The sequence below is a fragment of the Macrotis lagotis genome, chromosome 8 (assembly GCF_037893015.1).
Source record: "Macrotis lagotis isolate mMagLag1 chromosome 8, bilby.v1.9.chrom.fasta, whole genome shotgun sequence".
Taxonomy (NCBI): domain Eukaryota; kingdom Metazoa; phylum Chordata; class Mammalia; order Peramelemorphia; family Peramelidae; genus Macrotis; species Macrotis lagotis.
The window spans coordinates 175906997-175919911 of NC_133665.1; the positions used below are offsets into that span (position 1 = coordinate 175906997).

Genomic DNA, 12915 nt, shown 5'->3' on the forward strand with positions numbered 1-12915 from the left:
TATTTTGATGGAAAATAGTTTAATTCTGGCCTGTATTGGTTTTGCTGCTCCAGAATTTGACCTGAGACATTATTTTAAAATTATTTGGAGAGGATTTGTGAGTTCACATGAGTACTTGTCCTTCCGCAAGCATCTTGACTCTGCTTGATGAGTAAGGATAGTTCATATGGTTTATGGGTTGGACTCACCTCTTCCTGTAATCTAAAAGACAACATGAAATATAATTATTCCATCCCATTGATCCATAGAACTGCGGGATCATTGTGGGGGTAGGTTCCATCTTCTGTGTTAGTGATGGCTGGTAATTTCGTTTTCCTTGTATGTTCAAATCACAAAACTGGAAGGGTGTTTTTGGTAGTGAGGATGATTCTCTTTTCTAGTTGAAATAAATATACTCATGGACTGCTATATAGTGTTTCCTATTATCACCCAGAGGTGGTCGATATGGGTTGCATCGAGACATTATAGAAGGAACACGTCCCAGGACCTTTATTTTCCCTCTCCTATTGAGTTATTTCCCATTACTGATAGTTATTTAAACCAAAAAAAGAAAAGCTTTTATTTTTTAAAACTACCTTGCTATTATAAAAATCCCATGATTTATAAATATCACTAATTAAAAACTGGCTTAAGGGCTTGTACATGATGAGTTGTCCATTCCAAGTTTCTGCTCAAAATTGTTTTCACTTTGTTCCCCATATTTTAGGATGACCAGAGGCTATTCATCCATGATCCGCCAGGCCTTACAGCTAGCCTCAGCCCATCAGGGTTATGTGAATTAACAGTTTCATCAGAGCTGCTGTTAGAAAGGATTACGGAAAGGGCTGGAAGCAAGATGTGTAAAGACTATGTAGAAAGTGCCTCTACAGAAACAGCAGTGTCTGAACCCCAAAACGGTGTTCAGAAGAGCCTGGGGCTGACCCCGAGCCTCTCTCCCACCCTGAGAAGGCCTCACTTGTCCAAGGGAGCTCCGGACACCACCACCCAACCGGAGGGCCTGCCAGTTTACCCCCAAGAAACAGCATCAGTAAGTAAAACTCCCCTAAAAGAAGTCCCGGTGGACAATGCAAGACTGATCACTGACAACCTGTGACTCCCCTTTGCTTTACCTCCCAGAGTTGGTTAGTGTTTTCCTTCCCCAGCCTAAGTCATGAGGTCACCTATCCCTCACTAACAGAATCATTGTTTCAGTTATATCCTTTTGCATTCTAGGACAAGGCACAGCAATGTGGGAACAGTTAAAAATCAAGGTAGACTGAGTACAATCAATTTATTAGTAAAGTACAAACTGTCCAGGCAAGAGAATCTCAAGATTTCCCCAGATAAGGTGAGGAATGGTTCCCTTTTTATCATTTTAGGGAAGGGCAGAATAGAGAACACAGTTTTATAGAGAGGAAAAAGTTGTGATTGATTAACAGTAGTCAAGAAGCAAGGGATGAGCAAAACCTTCCTCCCCATTGGCTACTGTTTGACCCTCACCTTGAGGTTCAAGAGAGCAGACCAGGCTCTTGGGATGACATGCCAGGTGCCCTCCAAGGTTAAGGAGTTCTGGACTCCCTAATTTAACTCCATATAGAGCAACTGAATATCTGAACTAAGTTCCAAGACAAAGGCTTATGACTTAGGCAGGTGCAAGACAAGATTCATTAACTGTAAATAGAGTTGAGTAAAAAAACACAGAAATAGTATTTAATCAGTATCTATATGAACACAGGTTTCAGCATTAAAATGTGGATTTCCTATCCCACAATTAATATAAATCCTTGTATTTTGTTAAGTAGTAAATTTTATCATGTCAAATTGGCCACGGTGGCTGCTCATTGCCTAGGAATTATTAATGCAGAAGGTTGAAAACCTGTGAAGTGGAAGTGATAGACTCTCACTAATAATCTGCATAAAGTTATCATTAGTCGAGGCTGGGATCGGCTCTTGAGAGCATTCCAGAAAAAGAGAGGAGCTGCATGGTTGAAGTTCCTGGGAGTCCTATAACAGCCTGAATCCCAAGGCTAGTTTGGCAGGTGGGTGCTTGCCCATCAAAATTGATTTTTTTCCTCATATATTCTGGTTTTTTGTTCTATTCCTCATGTAACTGTCCGTAATAAATTGTGAACAAATGGAACTGTTCCAAATGTGACATTCAAGTTCTTTTTTTTAAGTTAAAGATTTTCTTTACAAAACATAGCCTACATATCCTGAGTCGAGTCACAGAGTAAAATTAGAAATAGAAACATCCTGAACAACCTTTCAAAGACCACCCTGCTCAGCCCAAAAGATGCTCGGGGAAAAGACAAAGCCTTCCTCCAAGGGACTGCCACAGGGCTCATCCGTCGGGGTTGAGCCCCACTTGTTGTTGAGGGTCCTCTCCCTCTCCATCTCTCCCTCTCAGTGACTCTCGGTGAGGTGGCTCCTTTTTCTGATTTCCTCAGATGTGACACAGTTTGGAGTCAGTGGACATGGACGTCCTGACTTGGACACAGGCCTTGGGACAGTTCTCATGTTGGCTGACTTCTGTCACTTGTTTTCTTCTATGTAATATGGGAGCTGGGACGTCCTTCCTGCTTCTCTGGGCCAGCTGCTGTCACCCTGGTGCTTGATGAGACTCCATAGAAAGTTGTCATCCATTTGTCGCGATTCTTATTGATTAACATCTTCTCTGAGAAGACATGGATGAGCTTCTCTTCCTTGCTGCTAATCGAGATGCCCTGGTTGGACAAGGTGCCCCTGCTTGGGCACCTCTCTGCTCCTCACAGCACCAGAGCTGACATCTTTACAGCACTTCCTGTACCTTTTACAAATAGGATCTCATTGATCTCACAACCACTGTGGGACAGATGAAGATACTGAGGCAGACTGAGGGGGAAGAAAGTACCTGCCCAGGTCTCCAGCTAGTTTGTGTCTGAGGCTAGATTTGAAGTCAAGTCTTCCCATCTCCAGACTGGGGCACCCCTTCTCCCTGCCCCCCCTTAGCTTTCATTTTCTCAAAATCAAATGTACAGGACAGAAAATTAAAACTAGGACTATACTGAGCTTTAGGGGAAGCTGACTCCTGAGTTTCCCTCATGTCTGTGGATTTCCCCTTGGTTTCCTTTTCTAATGCTGAGCTAGCCTAGGGACTTGGGGCCGCTGCGTTTGCTGATCTGGCAGAGCAGAGTATGCTGAAGTCTGGGGCTCACCCCCCGAGTTGGGGGTCCCCTTCCTACCCCTCCTGTTCCCCTTAAGCTGCTATGTCAGTGTGAATGGTCAGCGGCCACAACAAGGACATTGCTCCTTAAGGCTTCAAGCTGCCTCTGCCCAGGTGGTGGGAGTTCCCAAGCCCTGGACCAAACACACCCTCTGATCAGTCCTACCAAGAGGAAGAAACCAAGTCCCCACTGCTTAGGGTCCCCAAAGCAGGCCCATCCCCCTCCTCCCTGAGCATTCTGTTCTGCTGAACCTTGACATTCTTAGATTACAGTGCCAAAGTCAAACCCTCACTTTCTGTGCCCCTTAGCCAAGGCTCCCTGACCACCCAGCAAAGCAATTAAAACTGTAAACCCACTAACCTGTCCTTTTGTGTGCAAGAATTAAAATCTATGAATTCTCTTGGATCTAGAGGTCCCTCTGATGTGGATAGGAGATTCTTTGACAGTTCCTTTGTTAGATGGCATCTAGTCACCTGGAGTTAAGGATGGCTTGAGAACCTGAAGCCTGGGAGCCTAGAAACCAGGAGAGCACCAAGGGAGTTAGAGGAAAAGGTCCTAGCTTGTCTGATGAAAGGTATTCAAAACAGGTGGAGCAGGAGACTCTGGATAAAAAGTGAATTATAGGAGCAGCTAGGTGGTGTAGTGCATAAAGCACCAGCCCTGGAGTCAGGGGTACCTGGGTTCAAATCCAGTCTCAGACACTTAATAATTACCTAGCTGTGTGGCCTTGGGCAAGCCACTTAACCCTGTTACCTTGCAAAAAAAAAAAACCTCAGAAAAAAAGTAAATTATGGATAAGTGTCTTATGTTCTTGATCCAGAGAAACTTGAAGGAGTGGCTTTATGACACATAAACTTTCCTGGCAAAAGTTTTTATGGTGACATTGAGCCAGGAGACTTACCCTCCCCAGTAATCCTAAAACAACCTTAATCAAAGGGGTTTGGTGACCGCTTAGCAAACCTCTTACTTGGAATATTTGATTCCTATCTTAAGAGAGCTTTTTTATTCAATTCAAATAGTTTTAATTAAGAAAGAAATAGAACCCTCTAGGTAATATTGCCACCATGCAGATAGCTGGTAATTAAACTTTTCCACATGAATAACTATTTTCAAACAATTTTGAATGAATTCATTTGAATGTTGTAAAATGTAAATGTCATTATGTGCATCTTGAAGATTTAAAGAAAAGATTTCTGAAATTGCATTTCTCATTTCAACACAGTTGAACTTAATTTGTGATTATAAGAGAATATTTGAATTGGAGGGGAAAAAGCGACCAGAGTACAACTCCCCCAGACTCACTGAGAGAGGGAAAAACTCTTTGACCCCCAAAAATTGTTTTATGAAAGATTAGTTATACTTTAATCTATTTTTATTTCTGATTGTGGGAATCCCAATTGAATATGATGGGGTGTTTAGTGATACTGGCTTATGTGTCCTATTTCTGGTGTAACTACCTCCTTTAAATCGTGAGTCATGAAAAAGTAAGAGTTAATAGACCAGTTACTTCTGCCTGCTTATTAGACTTGGTGTCAGTTCAGCACATTTCTTTTTCTTAAAGTCTTTATAAATATATTTTGGTTTTTTAATCACCTTAATATCCAGTTATATCCTTTCCACCTCCATGTCTCTCCCAAGAGGACCTTCCCTCATAACAAAAATTTTGCAAAATGAACCAGCACATCACCAGAGTTTGACAGAAGCTGCTGTGTAGAAGAGTGAATTTTCATAGTCTTATCATGTGTTTGCCATATCTGTAAAATAAATTACCCCAAAAAAGTACTTCAGAGGAAATAAAATGGGCTTATTAAATGGGTTTGGGGATTTTTTCCTATTATATGTTTTTCTAAGGGTAATTGTGGGAAAGGAATTAGGGACTCATAGGATTGTGCATCTCTGAATTTTCTTTTTCTTCTAATTGCACTGAAAGATCCCATCACTATCAAGTAAGTGATCATGTAGAGGAAAAGATGTTGTCAGAATCAGTGAAGAAACTTCAAAGTTTATTAACTGAATTAAATGGAAAGGAAAAACCTTGGTTTTTTTAAGCAATGTAAATAAATGGCACATGTAAACACAATTTGAGATTAGAAAAACTCAACTATTTGCTTTTTAATACAGGTCCTGTGAGGTTTTTAACTTGTGTCTTAGATCTTTTTCCTCTTCATCTTCCCCTTTTTGAGTACTTGAGTCTTTGAGTGAGGGGTTTGTAGTGGGTTTGCAGGGTCTCCAAATGGGCTCTGAGATCATCAGACTGGGACCTTAGATTGTGTCTGGTTCAGGTGCAAAAAGGTCACTTTTCCAGCATCACCCAATTGGGTGGAGCCTCTGGATTTGAATTCACATCCCATGCCGCAATAAGCACTCAACCAATGTTTCTTCCTCTTTCCTCCCTTTCTCCCTTCCTCCTCTTCTCCCTCCCTCCTTTCCTGCCGCTTTCCTTCCTTCTCTCCCTTCTTTCTTCCCTTTCTTCTTCTACACTGCATCTCGCCTTTGCTCAGAGAGAGCCTTTCTCTTCCTCTTCCTACCAACTGCAGCTGTTTTCCAGTTGCTCTGGGTTGTTTGTATTTGACCTCACTTGCAGTATTTTCACTTTGAGACAAATGAAAAGCCAGAGAGAGTTTCTGAGTAATTAAGAATCAATATAATGATTAGGGTAGCAAAAAATCAATAAATTGATGGTTAGTGGTCTCTTTTGGTAGCCAGAGACAAAAACACGGAGACCCCTGAACATATAATAATAACATTCGTCCTTCATTCTACAAGACCATACATCAGGGAGGTGATGCCGTGACAAGCATGTGAATTAGTGAGGGGGTCCTGTACTAAGTCTCCAGCCTCACTTTCTCCTCCAGAGCCATCTGAACCCAGTGACCAGAAGTGAATCAGGACAAGTGGAGCATAAATACCTTTAGAAAAGGGGATGTCCTGACAGTTAAACTCAATCCTTATTGGTGAGTGGTTTATGAGAGAGTGGGCTTTCAAATGAGAAGGTGGTTAAAAGCTCCTTCTGCTGAGAAAATGACTTAATCATGAGATTTGGTCATGTCTGAACAAAGGAATGCATCTCTCCCCAGACTGCTCTGGCTGGTTTTCTTCTTCATAGACTGGATCACCCTCAAGTCTAATGGAAGATTTTTAGGACAGGGGCTTATTTCTTAAACAAGAATTCACTGCAATTAGAGTCTTTTTGTAAGGCCTTCTAGACTGGTAGCGTCCAGTCTATAGCAGAGCAACTTGAATGTGGAGCTGGGTACTGTCCTTCAGAAACCAGCTGACTAACTGCACTTTAGAAGATGGCCCCTGAATGAGTAGTTAGAACAGAAAGCTTTCAATAATCATTTAACAATTGGTTATTAATATAATATAATAATGCTAATTTTTCTCACCTTGTTTGAATGTCTTGGTGGGTCCTGTGTATCTTTCTCTTCTTTATTCTTCCAGACTGATCCCACCTTAAGCAACATTATAAAGTTACTTTTGTAGATCATAAGCTTCTTGAGGACAGGGACTGTTTGGTTTTGTCTTTGCCTTATATTCCTATTCACAGCAAAGTGCTGTAAACACAGAAAACATTCAGTCACCTATACTAAGATCATGGATAGCTCTTTCATCTTACTATGCCCCAATGTCTTCATTTGTGAAAAGGCAGCACCATCCTCCAGGTTATAAGCAGCAAGTATCTTGTAATCCTTAGAAGCTGTTCAGATGTGAAAGTCCTGTGCTTGGAGTCATGGGTTTATGATGGAGAGAACAGGATATCCCTGTAGTCTCATGGAACATTCATCCTAGCTCCTGAGCCCTTAGGGGGATCTGTCATCTTGTCAATGAAGGCAGTTCTGCCACTAGTGCAGATTGCAGCCCAGCTACCTTTCTCACTTTTTTCCCCGGAGGAATCTCAGGATTTGCTTGAAGTCTTCCTCTAAGTCAACATTTCTCTAGTTTTTGTATCCCATGACCCTAAGTTATTAAGGACCTGGAAGAGGTAGTTTATAACTATGGATATTTATTGTATTATAAGTTTTAAAATGTTATCATAAAAATAGTTTTTGACTTCATGGATCCCTCAAAAGGACCTTGACCCCCAAAGGTTTAGGAACTACACTCTGACCTAGGGCTCTTAATCTTGGGGTCCTACCTTAGCTTTTAGATCTGTGTACTTGTAGGGGTGGGGGAGGGGGAGATGTATCATTATTTTCACTAATCTCCGGATGAATTTTCTTCAATTAAAAATAATTTTAAAAAACAAATTCTAAAAAGAATTCTCTTGGTCTCAATAACCTGTCAGGGGACCATGACATTAAAAGGCTGAAGTCCCCATCTCAGCCACCCTTGGGCTCCCCTCCTCCTCCCACCATCTATTTCCTTTGTTCTTCATCTATCCAATAACTGAAAGGCACTGGGCTGGACCAGACTGTGAAGTCAAAAACAAAATAGTACCCCCCCATGCTTGAATGGAGAGCCTTAGGAGTGTCCCGAGGCTCACTCGCCCTCCCATATCTTGCTCTGTCCCTTGGCTACCTGAACTCCCCAGGAGCACATTCATGTTGAAAAAAGGGGGGGCTGCTAGGAATCCCTGAAAGCCCTGGGCTGGTTCACTTAGTATCCAATCCACATTCAGCTGACTCTTCAACCCAGGCCACTCCCAGGCAAACAGTCCATTACTAAATATTTACTAAATGACTGACAATAAAATGGTAGATGTAATCTTAGAAAAGGCATAATAAGAAAAACTTGGGAGATTCTGCAGTGTTACTTGTAAAAATCTCCCTGGAAATTATGACATTTGATAAGGTGAAACCAAGTAGAATTTTTCAAGGTTACAAAGTTTAGAACCATCCAAAGTCAAAACTGGGTGTGGGTCTACTTAAAACAAGCTGGATGATTCATATTCTTGTCCTTAGTTCTTTCCAGTGGTCTGCCTCCCAATTGATGCAACAAACTAGAACATTCTTTATATTTAGCAAAAGTCTTAGCCCAGCAGAGTGGTTTCATCTTCCATTGGTTCTAGTTTTTAATCACCCATTTTATACACTTTGAAATCAGAGTAAAAGATATAAGATATTTTGAATTGCATTGTGATTACTTATTTGTTATTACCCTCCAATCTCCATACATAGCTACTGTTTTATTTTTTATTCTTATCATTAGTGAATTTTATTTTCCAATGAGCCAATCAGTAAATTACTTTTTTAGGGGGAAATTGCTTATCTGTTTGAATTAAGCGAAGTTTTTCAGAGTCCCATTTGGTAAATGAAAACTATTTTACTGAAAGTGGTTTAGTACCCTGACAAAACTGGATGATGATGATGCTGATGGTGGTGGTGGTGGTGGAAGAGGAGGAAGAGGAAGAAGAAATTTGGGGGTTAAACAAATTTAGTTGACATTAAGAAAAATAGCATATAATGCCTAAAATTTGAAAAGGGCAAGAGAAATTTGACTTTGGATAAATGTTTCTTTTTCTATCATATTTTTTTAAAAAACTTGACAGATTACTGTATACATTCTTTAAAAAATTACCTAGAGGGAAACTTCTGCATCATGTAAGCAAAAAGATGGAGTACTAAACATTTTCTTCAATTCCCACAACCTCTCAAAACTTCTGAAAAACAGAAATTATGCACCAAAGAAAAAGCAACTTGAGCTATTTCCGCTGTCTAGGGCTCCCAGAATCCAAGAAAAGATTAAAAAAAAGAAGAACCTAAACTTACAAAACTGGTGCTCACTGACTCTGAGCTCCCTTAGCACTGATTCTCCTTGTCCCACACTACCAGCAGCAAAGATATACTAACAGGACAAGGACCAGACACAGACTTAGACCAAAACCCACCCCTAGGCCACATTCCCCCCCCCCCCCATTCCCAATACTGGGGAGAACCCAGCTTCAGAGGCTATGAAAGGTAGCCACATGGCCATGGTCTAAGCCTACCAGAGACCACAACTCCATCACACAAATACTGTAAGTGCTGAGTCAAAGAACTAAGAAGAGAAAGTGGGGTGGTTTACCAGGACAAGACTTTGTGAATAAGGGGGGCTATGCAGCCCTCCACCAAGCAAGAGAAGAAGAGCACAGTGTCCAACTGGGACCAGTTCTGACAACTGGAATTCCACTGGGGCAGAGCTGGACTCATGCATAGCATGGGAGCAGGTTGAGACACTGAGATCTAGCCCCTGAGGAAACCACATGTGAAGGAAGAGAGAAGTGAGCAAGAGGAGAAAAAAGTTCAAGAGGGGCAGGAGAAATGCAGCCTTCAGATCTAGTAAATGAGTTCAGTCATCTGTGAATTAATAATGAAAGAACGGAGTGATCCAGCTCTTGATAAGACACAGGATATGTGGAAAGCATGGAACTACAGCATGCTGTTCTTGAGTGGTTCAAAAGAGATATTGGAAATATGAGAGTAGAATTTATGTCCAAACAGCAAAACTTACAGACTGAAAAGAAAAGCTGAAATTTTCTATGGCAAGCCTTACCAAAGAAACAAGAGAAAACAATAGATTGGAAATACAAAGGCCCTCTAGAAGAAAAGGAAAAAAACAATAACATTACAAGAAAATATACCAACTATGCAAATAAAATATACTGTCACAAATAGGATGCAGAGAGACAACCTCAAGCATAGGTCTCTTGAAAGAATACAACCTGGAGGAAATAATACATTATTCTAAAAATGGAAAAAGAAATACCAGTTGAAAGAATTCACTGAGAGCTGGAAAACAAAAAGGGTTTCAAACTCCAAGACAAATTGTGGTTAAGTTCAATAATAGTGCATGTGATGTCTGCAGGTGATCAAGAAAAAGGCCATCAAATACAAATGAAAGAAAATTCAAATAACATAAGACTTCTGTACCCATTATAAGATATAGGAAGGAAGGAAATAATGTATTTCAAAGAGCAACGGCATTCAGGATGCTGTCCTTGGGGATCTATCCTGCAAATCTGAAATTTGTTTATAATTATATGAATAAAAGGTGGACATTCATAAAGAGGCATTGAAACATTTTTATAAAGAAACCCAGAACTGAAGAGATTATTTGCTTCTCAAATACTCTAAATAGCAGAATGATACGTATCAATAAGTGGGGCAACAAGACAGAGACCTCTTTACAAATGTACACAAGAGGCATGTGAAGGCAGAAATCTAGTAGATATACTGAAGAAGTAGATGGGGGTGTTGTGGCTAGAACCTGTCTTGCCCTGACCTAACAAGTATATTTTGTTAAGGATACTCTCTTACAAAGCAGGGGATAACAAACTAATAATGATATATATCAAAAGCTAGAAATAAGGAGAAGGTGGCTCCTCTGGTCTCAGAAAGAGAAGAATCTCCAAGGGACAGTCGGGGGAAGGATAGAAAAGGGGAAGAAAGGTAGATAACCTCACTTTGATAGTAGGAGGACATCCTACTGATGAATGCTTCAGTGGATGAAGACTGGTAGTCTGAAAAAGGGAAATGGGGGTCTTACTCTGGTCTTAGGGGACTTAGGGTTTGAAAAGTCCACTCATCCTATATCCTATATCAGGGAGGGGGCTACTTGGAAATCTTAGGAGCAACTGGACCCAGGGAGGAGAAATTTTGAAGCAAAAGGGAAAAGAAAGTTGGGGGGGCTGTTTTTTCACTTGCATTCTGCATCATCAGATTGGAGTTTGGATAGTGCAGAGCAGTATACTGAAGTGGTATTGTTATGGGAATGAGGTCCAATGGAAAAGGGGAATTCATGTCTCTGGCTCCCCCTTGGGGGTGCCCTACAGCCCCCTTTCACCTCAAGATCTCTCTTTCATTCTAGAATGATCCTCTTGTGGCTTATATGTGTGTCCAGCAGGAAGAACCTGGAATGAATGGAGGCCTTGGAAGCTTTGGTGGGATGAGGAACACAGAGAAAAAAGAAAAATCAAGCAATTATAGGGACTATGAATCAGAGCCAACAGGATAGAAATCTTTTGGAAAGGGATGCAAAAATGAAATTTAAAAAATTTTTGATTCGACCAGTTAAAAGAGGAAGGAGGAATCTGTCTAATTGAGAGGGGAAAATGGGGAGAGAATTATTAAAATAGATAACAGCATTAAAAAGACAAAAGAAAAAGGAAGCTTTAAAAACCTAAAGGGAAAAGGGTGGCAGGAGAGGAAGAGATGAGGGGTGAGAGCAAGAGAACCAGTGGAAACAAAGCTACCTTAAAAAAAAAAGTTAAGGTAAAGTAACTGAAGGAACAGAGTATAATATTGAGTATAGTATGTTATCAGATAATACAGGAAAGTAGTGTGTAGTAGTTTTGTACAGTGGAGTAGTATAGAGTAGAAGGTAGGATGGTGGGGGGAGCGGGTGGTTGTTGTGACCTTTCATCATGGCACAGCCCCAGGGACTATCCACAAAAGTAGCTTGGACTCACCAGGGAGTATGCATAGGCTGGTTTTCATCACTGCTCAGCACAGCAGACCAAAGGAGGCTCTCAGTTCTCTGCAGCACCATCTCAACTGCCCCCCCCTTGGGTCCCTTCATTCTAAAATGATCCTCTTGTGGCATATATATATATATATATATATATATATATATATATATATATATATATATATATATATATATGACATTGGTATGATACATTGGTATGTCCCATAACAGTACCCCCCCATCACGTACTATCATGTAGAAATGCCAGGTGCTTTCTGAATGCTTCTCAGTATCATTCATGCTCCATCTTAACCTGATATGATTTGATTATCCTTGTTCCAGGCTTTTCCCCCCCAAATAGAACTGTACATTTTCACACCTTGCTCATTCAAACTGCCCCTTTCATAAACTTTATGATTTTGTATGTGTGAAACTATTGACATGGGCTTATTTTCTCCACAGAAAAAGAAAAATAGTATTCAGCAAGTTTTTGATGGAAGAAATGATAATTTATTTTTATTGAATGTTCTAAGACTTACAAAGAACTTTATATACATTATTTCATATGTTCTGATTTGAGCCATTTGTTTGTGGACCATTCATTTAATTTGAAATCATGCCACATTGCATTTTCTTTTTACTTAATCTCTATTTCTCTTTTCTTTTTTGATAAGGAATATGACTGGACCAACTACCAGCCAAGTCAAATGAGTGAATCAGAGCTGCAGATGCTGGCCAGCATGAGGAGGCAGCAGATTGAAGAGTTGGAAGACACCGGGGCCTCTCATGGTCTGAGTGCATCCCAGGTTGACAACTGCAACGTCAGCATCAGCAGCAGCAGCGATGATACCACCACCTGGAACTCCTGCCTGCCACCAGTGAGTCCCATTGATCTTCCTCCCATCTTTGTTTTAGATGGTACCCTAACTCAGAGACCAGAGAGGCCCCCAACTGGGACCATGGTTTTCACTCTCAGTCACCATCAGTTCTTATTTTTCAGAGATATAGGATGTACTCCATTCAGCCAGTTTTATTAAATTCTGACTCAAACAAATTACAAGAACTAATCCCTACCCTCAGAGTGCTTAGCTTCTACTCAGGGAAGCAAATGTGGTCCCCAATTAAGTAAATACCAGATGTGTATGAGGTAATTCAGTAGAGGGAAGAGATTTCTTGAGAGGCATCAAGAAAGACCTCCTCTAGGAAGAACCATTTGAGCTGCATTTTGAAAGGATGTGGCATGATTCCAAGAGATGGGGATGAGGAGGGAGAGTAGGTGGAGGCAAGAGCCAGAGCAGAGTGAAGCCAGGCTGGGGATAGACCAAGGGTTGTGTGAGGGGACAGA

The 12915-nt window shown here is 40.9% G+C and overlaps 1 protein-coding gene across 10 annotated transcripts in view; it reads left to right on the forward strand.

The window, feature by feature from the left end:
• CFAP20DC (CFAP20 domain containing) overlaps positions 1–12915 on the forward strand; it is a 199650-nt gene that overhangs the window by 126162 nt on the left and 60573 nt on the right. For 8 of the 10 annotated variants that reach the window (XM_074198844.1, XM_074198849.1, XM_074198847.1 and 5 more), the window contains 2 exons: positions 707–1027; positions 12245–12448. In XM_074198844.1, coding sequence (XP_074054945.1) covers positions 707–1027; positions 12245–12448 — 525 coding nt within the window. Of the gene's footprint in view, positions 1–706; positions 1028–12244; positions 12449–12915 lie in introns of those variants that run through there. The other 2 variants (XM_074198848.1, XM_074198855.1) reach the window with 2 other exon arrangements.